Source organism: Podarcis raffonei, chromosome 6, assembly GCF_027172205.1.
Source record: "Podarcis raffonei isolate rPodRaf1 chromosome 6, rPodRaf1.pri, whole genome shotgun sequence".
Lineage (NCBI taxonomy): Eukaryota > Metazoa > Chordata > Lepidosauria > Squamata > Lacertidae > Podarcis > Podarcis raffonei.
In genome coordinates this window covers 20,615,745-20,629,809 of record NC_070607.1, presented here as the reverse complement: position 1 = coordinate 20,629,809, position 14,065 = coordinate 20,615,745, and the positions used below count along the sequence as shown (strand labels likewise).

Genomic DNA, 14,065 nt, shown 5'->3' with positions numbered 1-14,065 from the left:
GGAGGAAGGGTAAAAAGCAAGAACAAGAAAAGACCTTCCTGCAGTGATGAGTGGAACAGAGGTTATGAGAAAATTGAGAGTGGTGTATACCCTGCTGAACAGGCTTATTTTGGCCCCTATATTCAAAGAGGGAAGTTACTATGCTAGGGAGCAGTAACTGTAATAAGAATTAAAGGTAAAGGGTAAGGGTAAGGGGACCCCTGATCATTAGGTCCACTTGTGGCCGACTCTGGGGTTGCAGTGCTCATCTCGCTTTATTGGCCGAGTGAGCTAGTGTACAGCTTCCGGGTCATGTAGCCAGCATGACTAAGCCGCTTCTGGCGAACCAGAGCAGCGCACGGAAACGCCATTTACCTTCCCGCCAGAGCGGTACCTATTTATCTACTTGCACTGGTGTGCTTTCGAACTGCTAAATTGACAGGAGCAGGGACCGAGCAATGGGAGCTCACCCCGTCACGGGGATTCAAACCGCCAACCTTCTGATTGGCAAGCCCTAGGCTCTGTGGTTTAACCCACAGCGCCACCCGCGTCCCCAAATGCATTAAAAGCAGCAGAGCCTCAAAGCTTCACATGACCTCTTCATAGGATTAGCCACCCTAGGTACCTCTGTAGGAGACCAGTTGTTGTTGTTTTTCCCCAACTTGATTTGGCTTGAAGCTGGGCTGTTGGTTAAGTGGAAACTTCCCCAGCATTACACAAAGTAGGAACCATGGCTTCTCATACAGACGCAACCGATTAGCCCTGAGGAGATGCAACGGGCCTGGTCTTGGGCACCAGTCAGTGACATCTTCAGTAGCTTCAGCTAATGAAGCAGAACTGCCAAGTACTTTACCTGCCAAAACAAGCTGTGTGCATCCCCTTTGATGAGTTCAATTATGTCCCCAATCTGGATATGTAAAGGAGGGCCGTCATGTGGAGCTGGCTGTGGTGTCCCGCTATAGTTTCGAATTACTTGCATTTTTGGTAAGCCTGAAAAGAAAAGCACAGGTTAGCTATATGTGGTGAATTATCCAAAATCAATGGCCCTACCAAGGAACTCAGATCTAAAGTAGGACCCCTCCAATAGGGCCAGTTCACAGTCTGCAGAATGAGCCCCCCCACCCTCTTTCCCAAAGGACAGCATCACATTGATAGGCTCTTTAGGGTTGCTGTTTTCAATCCCCCAAAGAATTTTGTTTTGAGTTTTATGCTGGCTGTTGTGTCATCTCCTGCTGTCATGTTGTATATTGTTTTGTTTATTATTATTATTATACCTATGTTTTATTGTTTCAGCTACTATCATCTACTTTAAGGATCATTTGGTTGAAAGGCAGAATGCCAGTGGGAAAATACAAATCAAAATCAGATTAAAATAAAAAAATACAAAATCACAGTGCAGTCCAAGGAATTGCTTATTCAGAAGTAAGCCCTAGGGAACTAAAGGAGACTTTTACTTCTAGGTACATGTGTATAGGATTGTGGCCATGAGGGGGGAAGGCAAAATCTGAATGCCTCAAATAACCTGAATACATCCAACAAATGGATTAGGGTGGAGAAAAAGTCAAATTGTATGTTGACATATGGACTAAGATATGAAAAGAGGAGACCCTTTTCCACTATCAAGCCTCCTCCCCTGTATTATTATTTTTAATGTGGTTGTGCGAGAAAAATATTTTTCTCTAGGCTGCTGCTTAGTTCATGAAAGCACAGCACGTACAGTTTAATGGAAAATAATCATTTTTTTCATCAGCTCACTCCTGTCCTCCTATTAATTCTCTCTTGAGGCACTAGTCAATTTCATCGCCACGGAGGCTCATCCTTTCCTGAGTGTACATACAACTCTGGCCCTGTAAAAGATTTATATCTTAAGGTTATCTTTCTAATTTTAGAGCCATATAAAGGTGATAGATGTGATGAGGTAATGCTTTAGACGCTGATATGGAGAAATTCCGTGCGTTCACATCAGTCTTCTTTGAGTGCACCACTGAAAGGGAAATGTGTCCAAGACAACAGGAAATCACAAGTCACTCCATGTTTCTCATATAATCATTTGAAAAGGAAATCTAATTTTTTCTTAAGTGTTATTGGATTTACAGAGTAATTCAATCGTTCAATTGCACTCTACAAGCAAAGGAACTCCAAATGCAGCACCATATGTTGCTTGTAGTGGCCTCTCTGCCAAATTGTCTTGTTAAAAGGGCATTTTCCAACGGAACGAAGGTGTTCACCAGCTCAAAAGTTTTGTTTTTAGTAAAGAAAAAGAAAAGATTTAAAATAGTTAACGTGGTTCTTCTAATTCAAGGTTATGGCAAGCATTTACTAAGAGCTTATGCTGTTGATCATGCCCAATCCATATTTTAGCCTCCATAGGATGCTTGCTAAGTCTCCAATGCAAATGCAATATTGTGATGGGTCTTATGCAGCTTATGGAGATAGACCGTGCTGCAGGAGATTTGACATAAGGGGGAGTGAAACCTTCCCTATTACTGCTGCAGATATTTCACCATCACCCAGAAATGATTTCACAGATCAGGATATTTATGTACAAACATGGAAGTGGCAGGTAGAATTTTCAACATTACTAGTTCACACGAGCTCCTAACATTGCTGCGTCCCCTACTTAAAAGCACAGAGACCTGCCTTAAAATTGTGAACTATTTCCTGCATGTGAATGATCCAGCTTCTATAGTGTTTTTGAAAATGATACATGAGGCCTTATTAGAGAACTCTAATCATTTAGCTGTTTTGACCCCCAATGAAGCTGGGGGGGGCTGGGCATTTTGCATCTTTGATTAAAACAGAGCACGTATCCTTGATGTGCTTGATTTCCTCATGCAAGGAAATTGCTTGTATGGAGGGGCACTCAGTTACATGAGCCCTCACCTGCAGCCTGAAATGCAAGCTACTACAGCAGCTGTTCCAGAGCGCCCAGCCAGAATTGCAAGGCTAAGCAAAGTCACATTAAAGCTATTGACTTAACAAGGGAAGGTCACATCAGGTGACATTTTACATCAGGTGTTTACTGTGAGCATGCAAGGCGTGCACAGACTCATCTGGAAGAACCACTGGCAATTGTAATCTAATCTGGCAACTGTAACACTTATGTGCATAAGGTTTATGCTGCTCCACAAAGCCACCTTTTAAAAATCCCAATTTTGTGCAAAATCATTTGTGCAAATCCATGCAAAATTCACTGGTTATGTGTTCATGAACATAGTCTGTCTAAATTGCACTCATATGGTATAAAGCCATCCAAGCTGGTGGTCCTTAATGCAACATCTCAAGAGAAAATTTCACAGTTAAACTACGTGTGAAGAAGTAGTTTCTTTTGTCTTTCTCGAATTTCCCAACATTCAGCTTTGTTAGATGGCCCGAAGGTCTAGTATTATGTGGTATATTAGCTTACTGAATGTGGCACAAGGATGTCTCAAATAAAAGCAGCAACAGAAACACTAAGCTCAATGTACCAGTTTCTGTTTGACTCCAATTTACGAACATCATTTTACAAATTTATTTTACCAATTCTGCTCATAGTTAAAAGGCGAACCAGAACGTGTTTATCCTCCAAGCCCAACAACTATTCAACACTCCCTCCTCCCAACGTGTTAAGGCTCCTCAGGTAAATGGAAACTTTCTGACTCATGCACAGCGTGCTCACCTGAGAGTTCAGCCTACCCAGACACCTGGAGATTGCCTGTATTGATTAAGGATATAGAACCAGCGTTTCTAGAGGTAACATGCATTATTCACTACTTTCAAAGTTTCAAAAGGAGGAAGGCGCATAAGCCTTATCATGTTAAGAAGCAGAAAAACCATGCTACTATGGTATGGGGGGTGGAATAGAGAATTGTTCTCCACCGGTTTGGGCAATGTACTTGAGAGTATAGTAGCAAGCCAGTTTCAGGAGTGCTTGAGAGAAGCTGATTGTTTAGGCCCATTTCAATCTGGCTTCACACTGGTTTTGGCACTGAAATAGCTTTGGTCACCTTGGCTGATGGCCTTTAATTGGAAGAAAGAAAGTGGGAATGCCAATTCTCGATGTCTCAGCAGTTTATCATTATGCATGGTATCTGGTGGGTTTAGGAGTTGGAAGGTAAAGGGACCCCTGACCATTAGGTCCAGTCGTGACCGACTCTGGGGTTGCGGCGCTCATCTCGCTTTATTGGCTGAGGGAGCCAGTGTACAGCTTCCGGGTCATGTGGCCAGCATGATTAAGCTGCTTCTGAAGAACCAGAGCAGCACACGGAAATGCCATTTACCTTCCCGCTGGAGCGGTACCTATTTATCTACTTGCACTTTGACGTGCTTTTGAACTGCTAGGTTGGCAGGAGCAGGGACCGAGTAATAGGAGTTCACCCCCTTGTGGGGATTCAAACCGCCGACCTTCTGATCGGCAAGTCCTAGGCTCTGTGGTTTAACCCACAGCGCCACCCACGTCCCTTTAGGAGTTGGAAGCACATTGTTATAGTGGTTCCACTCTTACCTACTGGGCTGGTTCCAGATAGCAGCAATGGAGGACATGTGCTCAGCTGCTTGGCAACTGCGCTGTGAGATCCACGGGGCTCTATGTTGTCCCCCACACTATTTAACTTCTATGGATTACTGCAATGCACTCTGCATGGGGCTGCACTTGATGAGAACTTAGAACCTTGAACTGGTCCAAAATCCAACAGCCAGTTTACTGGCTAGGGTTACATTCAGAACTCATATAACCCTTGGGTTAGAACAGCTATGTTGATTGCCGGTTTGTTTCTGGGCCCAATTCACGGTGTTCATGTTAGTGTTTAAAGCCTTAAAAGACTTAGACCAATATCTGAAATATTTCCCCCTTCCCTATAGACCCTCTCAGGTGTTAAGATCAGCAGAGGTGGCCCTCTTGATAGTTCCACTGCTCTCAGAAGCTGATGTGGGGTGGCCCGGGAAAGGACATTCTTTGTAAAAATCCCCAAGCTGTGGCAAAACAAAAAATAAAAAACAGAGTTTTGTTCATTCACTCAGATAACCCCCCTCTTCTCCCTAATATGCTTTCATAGTTCTAGTTCTCCTTCCTGAATGTCTAAAGGGTTCTCTCCTTTTCCCAGTCTTTTGCAGGCTTCAAGTGGGAAGTTAGTGAAGCATTGTATTCTCTTTACAACCTCTCTGAATTGGAGACTATAAGCCACCATCATTCAAGTTGCTACTGTAGCGGCTGAACATACAATTTAAAAAAAAAAAAGCAACAGACATTTATTCATTACATCCAACAATGTATCATTAATATTTAAAAACTTTATAATGGAGTAGCAATAGCATGACAGTACACTTTTTTAAAATAATGATACCTCCCACTTTTTTAAAATAATGATACAAGCCTTCACTAGGAAGCTTTGCTTTCCAACTCTCACTAAGCAACCATCTCTTTTTCGTGTGCAGATTATAAAGTTGGTAGATTTCTCTGAAGGTCATTTAATAAAATTATTCTGACTACAATTATGATGTCTCACAAATTGATCAAAGTTTTTAATGAACTAACAGCCTCTAAAATGAGCCAACACCAATGCAATGTATCTCCTCAGGTCAGAGGAAATGGCTTACAGAATAAAACTAACAGAACCTTCTGCACCGTTTATTATCAAGGGCAGGCTCATGTGAGAATACATTGCAGTAGTCTAGCTGAAGAGTTCACAATTGTGAACACTGCCTGTTCTAAGTATAGCTATGAATACTTTTATCTTACATAGTTCTGTCTGGAGTGCTACCTCCACATGGCCTTTGTTTACATCATAAAATGTCACAATGACCTGTTCCTATCAGACACAATTCCAGCAGATTTCAACAGCAGTGTCAGTCATGCAAGTTCATCCTCCAAGCAACTTAGGGGTGGGAGCTACTCCAAACTGGCCCACGCATTAAGTTAAACAATAACCTAAGAAATTAAACAGAATCAGGCAAGGGTTCTAGTGCTTCAGATGAAGTTACTATTAAATTCAGTAGCTCACGTTAAAGATTAATCAGACAAACTGATTATGTGACTACATAATATAGAAGTGTGACTGTGCTAGACATCAAGGTCTTTAATTTTAGCCACAGAAACGGAAATGACTTACAGTGTACTTCTGTTCTTCATGATTCAAAGAGGACATTTTAGGAGTTATTGAGAATAGGAGTAGCTACAGGGTTATGGGGTTCTTCAAGGGCAGTCGGGAAAGGCAGGAGGCAGGCCCTCTAATCCTGCTTCTGGACCAAGGTTCCTAGTCTTGAAGGCATCCCTCCAGAGTCAGGAGGGAACTGCAAGTATTCCTCCCTAGGTTACCCTTTCCATTTACTGAATTTCCATTCATGAATCATTTCATAGGAAACATCTCAAGACATCTTCAAGAAAAAACATATGGAAAACATGTATAGAAACAATTTCAAATCCCATACAGGTACAGTCTGGGGTAAATTATTATTTTTTAAAAAACCACCTTAAAATGCTTGTTGAAGGAGGAAGATGGGAAAGCCACAGAAGACAAAGATTTGATGAGATGGGAGATGGATAACACAGGATAGGTCCAAACTGTTTCCTAAGGAAGTGAATGGAACTTATCTTAGGAACAGAAGAGAGTGAAATTTGGCAAACCTTAGATGGAGGAAGTGCATCCTACTACAGGTGCTCTTTTCCCTTTATTCTCTTTATTAAGAAAAACACGAATGTCCATTATTTGAGAGTACCACCTCTCTCCATATGAACCTATCCAAACCCTGAGATCAGCCTCTGAGGCCCTTCTTCATGTGACTCCTCAGTGAGAGGTCCAAGTGTGGCAAGATGAGAATGGGACTTTTCTGCAGTGGCTCCCCATTTGCAGAATGCTCTCCCCAGGGAAGTTCAGCTGGCACCTTCATTATAAAACTTTAGGTACCAGGAAAAAATGCTCCTCTTCAACCAGGCCTTGGGCTGATGACATCTCATGACATTTTAAATGTGTTGTGGGAAGGAGAATTATTGGCTTGTTGTTGTTGTTATTTTTGCTATCTACTTTGTGGTCTTTATATTGTGATTTTTGTTGTGAACTGCCCTGAGATCTATGGATGAAGGGTGGTATACAAATTTTAAAAAGAAAGAAAGAAAGAAAGATTGCATATATTTACAACAAATAAAAACTTCCACAGCACTGGAGGCATAAATCTCTGCCAACTGTTACTATACATGAACAGAGTCAATGGAAGATGCAGACAGCAGAGGAGGACAAACAGAAGAGGACAAACATCTCAGCTTCTTAAAGGGGAGGGATTGTGTTAGGTTTCTGCCCTTTTCCCCTTCTTGGGCAGCAGTGGAAAACCTCCAGCTCACAGGCGTAATAAGGCCTGGCATGGGCTTCTACTTTGGCTCACAGGGTCACTTTCCCCAAACTATGCCCACCTGTACCACACCTGGCATCCAATGTGCCATCAGGTGTGGAGCAGCTAAAGACATAGCTGCAAAGGAACCATCAGCAGACTTAAAGTGTGCTCCTTGCTGTTCTATGGCCACCAAGGCTTCTTGTAAGTGTGAATCAGCTGATTGGCACTGATACCAAGGGAACTTTGCAATGCAGCCAGATCCTGCCCAAAGGGGCATGCTTTAAGTGTCAATCAGCTGATTAGTACTTATAGTAAGCCTTGCAATGAAATGCCTCCTTTGACTGTGCAGTTTGAAATTAAACTCTACGGACAAAGTGACATTTCTCCTTTGCAGACTAGCTTGAATTCTCAAGAGAGATAGATAGGTGAGAGGGCCACCCATCTGTCACAGTGGTTCTGGGGGGTATGTCAGGATCTGGCCTGCCAACTGAATCCAGTTGCTCACTCCACTTTAGGGCAGAGCATGGCAGCAGCTCCACACAGTTCCTTCAGCAAGCTACTGAAGCAGGATTTCCCCCCACGAGAGATAAGATCATTTAGCCTTCAGTAGTTTTTCAAAGCTTTGTTAAGTCTCCGTGTGAGAAGTGCTTTGAAGCAGAACTTAAATTATTACTGAATTAAGTAAATGAGTCACCTTTGGTGGAGGGGAAATACTCCCTTTTGCTTTGTGTTAACATTCTGTTATTAGTTAAAGAATAGTAACGACAACAACATTCCTAACATTCAGTGACTGATTTCTTGGTTAGGCTTCTGAGGAAGAGTGTGATAATTAATAACAGTTGTGATTACACTTGAGAATTACTGCAAGAGTCAAGTCTCCATTGTTACAGCACGTGGATCTCAAGGGGTGTCCAGAGCACAGTCTAGTCCTCTTGTGCTGGATGAGTTTCAGTTGGTAAGGCTTAAGGAAATGGACAAGGTGATTGGAACGGTCAGGGCAGCCACTTGCATTCTGAACTCTTGCCCAACTTGACTGATGGAAACCAGCAGGGAGGGAAAGCTGGCTGGACCAGGGAGGTGATTAATGCCTCCTGATGAGAGAGAGGGTGTTCCCTGCCTGCTTGAAGGAGGCAGTGGTAAAACTACTCCTAAAGAAATCCTCCTTGGACTCAGAAAACCTAAGTTACTACCGGCCAGTTGCTAATCTTCCCCTTCTCTGCTTTTGTAAGACTCGGCACTCAAAATACACAACAGGCCCTGACCATGAAGTATAATCAGGCAGAATCACCAAGTTCTGTGGAGAAAATAAAACTATATAGAAGCCAGACTTGCAAGAAAATGTCTTAACAGAAATAAGCCAGATCAGGCCATGTGGTACTACAAGACGCATCTAAAAAAACAGGGAAATTTTGCTGCTGTTCCCCTTCCTTGCCCCATCGTCAACTTGAAGACAACAGCAAAAACTATCAACCAAGTTGTACAGAGGCAGGATATTTGCCCATCTAGCAGTACATATGCTTTAAAAAGTTGGTTGGAGGCAAGAGGCATGCTGGTTCTTGTCCTGCAACTGAGAGTTAATGTATTATTTTGGGGAGAGGCAGTATAGTTGGCATAACTGCAACAGTTGAAATAAAACTGCCAAGCAATGAACAAGAGCTTTTACAGAAAATAAGCATATCAGATGGGGAAACCACTGAGTTGGTTTAATTGCCATTGTTGAGTCATCTAGTTTTGTACCTAGCTGCAATCATCAGAGGCGCAAAAGATAACTTCTAACCTGCAGGGCTCAATGTAATTATGGGAGGCAGTTTAAAACTCTTTGTTTTGGTTTAGGGGTTGTTGTTTTTTGCAACCGTCATGAGACACTTCAGCAGTGGACGTGCTAAGAGACTTAAGCTGCATGAATCATAAGGATAATGGCAGCTGTAAAAACAGATTCTGGAACTACACGTGCTCCACCATGAATAATTACTGGCATGGACCTGTGCAATCAGATTCCCGTTGTGACCAGAAGTAATGAAATATTACTCTCTTGGCATCAAGCAATTTTTTAAAAATGGGTTAGGCTGGTGGTTCTCAGACTGTGATGCATCATGGGGGAGGGTGAAGCAAAGTGGCTTCTGAAGGGGCAAGATCAATCCCAGTGTGCGCATGAGTTAACAGGAAAAATATGCTCTGTAGTGTGGATGAAATGGAGCCCAGCACCAGGTACAATGCTTTTGATTAAAGCAATCCATTGGGCACAGGGCAAGTAAAATTGTATCGTTGTGGAGAATAGCCACTCCACCTCCCTGACAATGGGTGCTGGGCCAAAACATAGCTTGCTGCACCACCCAGCCAGGTTTCAGTAATAGGTACCAGATAGGCTCCTTCTTTCAGGACTTGGGAATCCTTAATTCCTTAAGTCCTTAATTCATTAGCCTCTGTGCCACACATTTAGAACTTTTCAATGTGGAAAAGTATCTCCAAGGGCACAGTGAAGCAACACTTGGCTTCAGGCAACAGCTATATTTCTTTCAAAATGCCCAATATGGTAAGGTTGTTTTTTTTACAAAGGGAGTGGTTAGTCAAGACAATTTAACCATTTGCATTTCAACTCCCATGCAACTGAGCAGTAAGTACAGCAGCTCTTTTTTCCTGCATATATGAAAACTTCCACCATCACCTGCTTAGTTATGGACTTGGAACTCCTGTTTCAGGTGCAAATCATTCTTACGTTACTTCATTTAACGACTCTATAATCTGACTTGCTTTTGAAAAAGAGCTCATAAAAAGAAGCAGAAAAGAAAAGAATCGCCCTCCTCACACAGTTACTGTATATATGTGCATTCAACACTTAAGAGAAAGAACTCGCATTTGATTTTATCAGTCAAACGACCAGAACTACATGTTTATTCAGTTAAACCACATTTGCAAAACCCCTGGTACTGCTTTCTTTGACAGAAACCTGGGTCTGGTGAGAGGTGGGGGAGACAGTTGTAGAGGGAATGAGGAGAAAGATTAAGAACATAAAAGTCAAAGTGCATTCTGTTTGGAGTCTTGCACCTCAAAATACCTAATACCTTCAGACTCTATGAAAAACAGCAGCTGTTGAGAACAGACTGTTGCAAGATTAGGCATCAATTTTAAATACTTGCTCTGTTTAAGCAGCATAAGGTGAGGGAAGAGTTACCAAAAGCCCAGGGGCTTCTAGGTATGTAAGCAAAGTTTAAGAGCACCACTTGTAAAAGCAAAGCAGCAAAGCACACATACACACACACACACACACACACACGGAGTTCAGATAGTCTTATGATAGTCATATGACTGTACCCTTGAAAACACGGTCAGGAAAGTGATTAGCAGCCTGAGAGCTTATTTGAATCCAGGCCATAGAACTCAACAAAACTAAAAGGTCCCAGTACTGAAAGAACAATTTCCACTAGTGCAACATCAAAGCACACTGCACTGACAATCTTGACTGTTTCAGTGAATATAGCAGCAGCTGCATGCAGGAGAGTGCTACTATAACAGTACATGCAACTTTACTTTTAGTAGTAAGAAACTATTACACAGAGGTGCCTGCGGCCTCAACGCTGGCAATATTTTAAGCAGGCTTAAAAACCTCTCGGATCACTTTCTCTTAAAGGGTGTTTTCTCAGAATTGGTTGCTTTCCTACGGATAGTGCTGATGGTTGAATGTTCCTTTATTTTGATATTTATAAAATTTTCCAACTTGTCTATGTTAGCTCTTGTTATGCATTTTTTACTTTTTTTATTTTTACTGTTTTATTATGTTGTGAGTGGGCTAAGGTGGTGTACATATGATTGTATAAATGATATGGTAAGAAACTGGGAAGGGTATTGTATCTTGCTAGGCCTGTGGTACAAGAATACAACAGACTTTTAAGATCAGACTTACAACTGCCAGCTTACATCTTACTGCTATCACTGAGATGCCTTGTGGGTCAGATTGGTGGTACTCGTTTCCCCAAAAGAAAGAGGCTGTATAAATAACATCTGATAATGAGATTCAAACCATTAATTATCCTGTGCTAATTCTAAAGTTTTAATGATGAAAAAGAGAAACACAGACCTGGGTCCATATGCCTGGAGCTCTTTCGGAGTCCATTTGGTCGTCTCTGTGTATTTGAAAAGCACAAGTTAGATACTTGTTTTGAAAACCCATTCCTATCCAGTTAGTCTCCACACTCCACACTCCTTTGACTTTCCTAGAAGGGCTGGCCCAAGACATTTTGCTGTCCTCAGTGGAAGCCAAATAGTGCTTGCACACTCTCTCTCACCCTGGACAGGCACTGCAACAGTTCCTGCCCCTCCTCATGTTCCATGTCACAGTGCCTAACAGGAGAAGCTGATGCAAAAAATTATAATAATCCCCTCTTCCTAAAATTTACTTTCAAGGTATGACATAAAATGTGTAGAAGTATGGAATATAAATTAGAGACAAAGCTCACCACGTACAAACAGTGTTGTTTCCCATCCCTCAGACAGATCATCTGTCATTAAAGGTTTCTGCAGAATTTACTTGGTATAGGCAGTGATGAGCAGGTTGCATTTGTGTGTTTAAAAAAACAGGCAGCTGTTATTCTGCAGAAGATGTTCTGCATGTCTGTTCTGCCCATGATCTCACTAAAAACGTGTACAGCTCCCCAATTTACATATAACTAAAGCCATTTTCAGGGACGCGGGTGGTGCTGTGGGTAAAAGCCTCAGTGCCTAGGGCTTGCCGATCGAAAGGTCAGCGGTTCGAATCCCTGCGGCGGGGTGCGCTCCCGTTGTTCGGTCCCAGCGCCTGCCAACCTAGCAGTTCGAAAGCACTCCCGGGTGCAAGTAGATAAATAGGGACCGCTTACTAGCGGGAAGGTAAACAGCGTTTGATGTCACGCTGGCCACGTGACCCGGAAGTGTCTCCGGACAGCGCTGGCCCCCGGCCTCTTGAGTGAGATGGGCGCACAACCCTAGAGTCTGTCAAGACTGGCCCGTACGGGCAGGGGTACCTTTACCTTTACCTTTAAAGCCATTTTCACTTTCCAATAAAAAAGAAGAAGGCTTCAAAAGCTTCAATTTTCATTTACAGTGAAGCTCTAACTGACCACATAAAAGCGTATGAGGCTGTTGCAAATGTAATTATAATAAAAAGTAATTTCTACTTCACTTTTATGTTCCTTGCTAGAGTGGAAGAAATGAGCTGCAATTTTGAGAATGAACGGAGGCCCTGATTATTTTGCACACTACATGAGATAATTCTGCAACAGCCGTTTACAGAAGAAGGTTCTTTTTAAATATTTTTATTAGCCTCCAAGGCAAGTTTGGGAGGAAGGGGAAAGTAGAACATTACATAACGTTACATAATAAATGACTACCTTAAAAGACCAAGTCAACAAGAGTCTTGAAAACTGCAGGGCCCAGAGGTGGCCCTGTACATTTTGGTGCTGAAAGCAGAATGTTCAGATGGGGGTTAAAAAATCATCTCTTACTTTTTAACCACACTTGCCTGTTACAAGTTAGGAGGTACAATGTATGTTTTGAAACACCTAAAAATGCAGCAAAATATGCATTTTTGTAAAGTAATTAACAAATCGCTGCCCTTTAACACTACTCCAAACTCTACTGCCTGAGGCAGGCCAACCCAGCCTGCAAAGTAGTGGCGATGACTTCAGCAAGGCCTCCTCCACCAAGCTCTATGGAGGAGAAATGCTCTCAAGGAACATTCAGTAGCTTCGACATCACATCGCCAGACATAAGAAACGTCACGTGCAAGCAAAAAAGACTCTGGTCAAGAGTGTGACACAAACAATAATTATACTGCAGTGAACTTCTCCTTCTTGGAGCTCTGCAATCAACCAACCTGTACTTTGAGATTATATAATCTCAGGAAACAGAGCACCGTTTTACAGCCATGCGTGCTGAGCCTCTAGACTGAGAATGGTGCAAACCCTACTAACCAACAGGAATTGGTGTGTAACAATTTGCACATGCAGGCACCACGTTGGCCTGAACCTTTGCACTGTCAAAGTAGGTGCAAATCAGAGAGCCCCAACACCAACTGACACATGTTTTTATGGCCTTTACTGCTTAGTAATCATTAACTGGCTCATTCACAGAAGAGCTTTCCAGGACATGGAAGCTCCCAGTGGTGTTCATCCTGGATTTACCACCTCAGGAGCCATCTAGCTACTGTCCATCTATTTTGCAGAATGAAATGTTTTTCATTGCTGTGCATCAATGGAACAAGGGGCAGACTTTTAGGTGGATCTTCTCAATAAGATTATTATTTTGCACCCGCCCGCAACACCCTAAATCCAGCGCTGATGGAATCATCCCTAAGTTTCCAGCACTGTTACACAGAGAATGGAGAATATAATGCGAGGGAGGGAGGGAGGGAGGGAGGGAGGGAGGGGGAGAGAGAGAGAGAGAGAGAGAGAGAGAGAGAATTTCTAATTCCACTTTTATTACTTAAGACTTACTGAGAACCAATAAGAGAATTGTTAGTTCCAAGTAATTTCCCTGTGTTGCCTCATTGCTGGAGAATGTATGGAAAATGCTGCTTAGGGGTAAATCCACACTTCCAATGAAGTCTTAAGCTCCCAGTTGACATAAATCCCCTTCCAAATGGAAATGAAACATGCTTCCAAAAAATATAAGCATTGCACGATATAATACAATGTACAGTAAGTAACGCTCCCCAAGCAGCCTTTTCATTATCCACGTTTAACTTAGCCCTACATTTCAGGGCAGTTTAAAAGGATACAAGAGAATAAATGCAACATCCCCCCCCCCAACC

General features: G+C 42.4%; 1 protein-coding gene across 6 annotated transcripts in view; it reads right to left on the bottom strand.

Moving 5' to 3' along the window:
- VAV3 (vav guanine nucleotide exchange factor 3) overlaps positions 1-14,065 on the bottom strand; it is a 159,172-nt gene that overhangs the window by 37,327 nt on the left and 107,780 nt on the right. For all 6 annotated transcript variants that reach the window (XR_008330944.1, XR_008330945.1, XM_053391559.1 and 3 more), the window contains 2 exons: positions 11,357-11,402; positions 833-969 (listed from right to left, as the gene is read on the bottom strand). Coding sequence is in view for 4 of the 6 variants with exons in the window: in XM_053391559.1 (XP_053247534.1) it covers positions 833-969; positions 11,357-11,402 (183 nt within the window). In the remaining 2 variants the exon portion in view is untranslated. The remainder of the gene's footprint in view (positions 1-832; positions 970-11,356; positions 11,403-14,065) is intronic.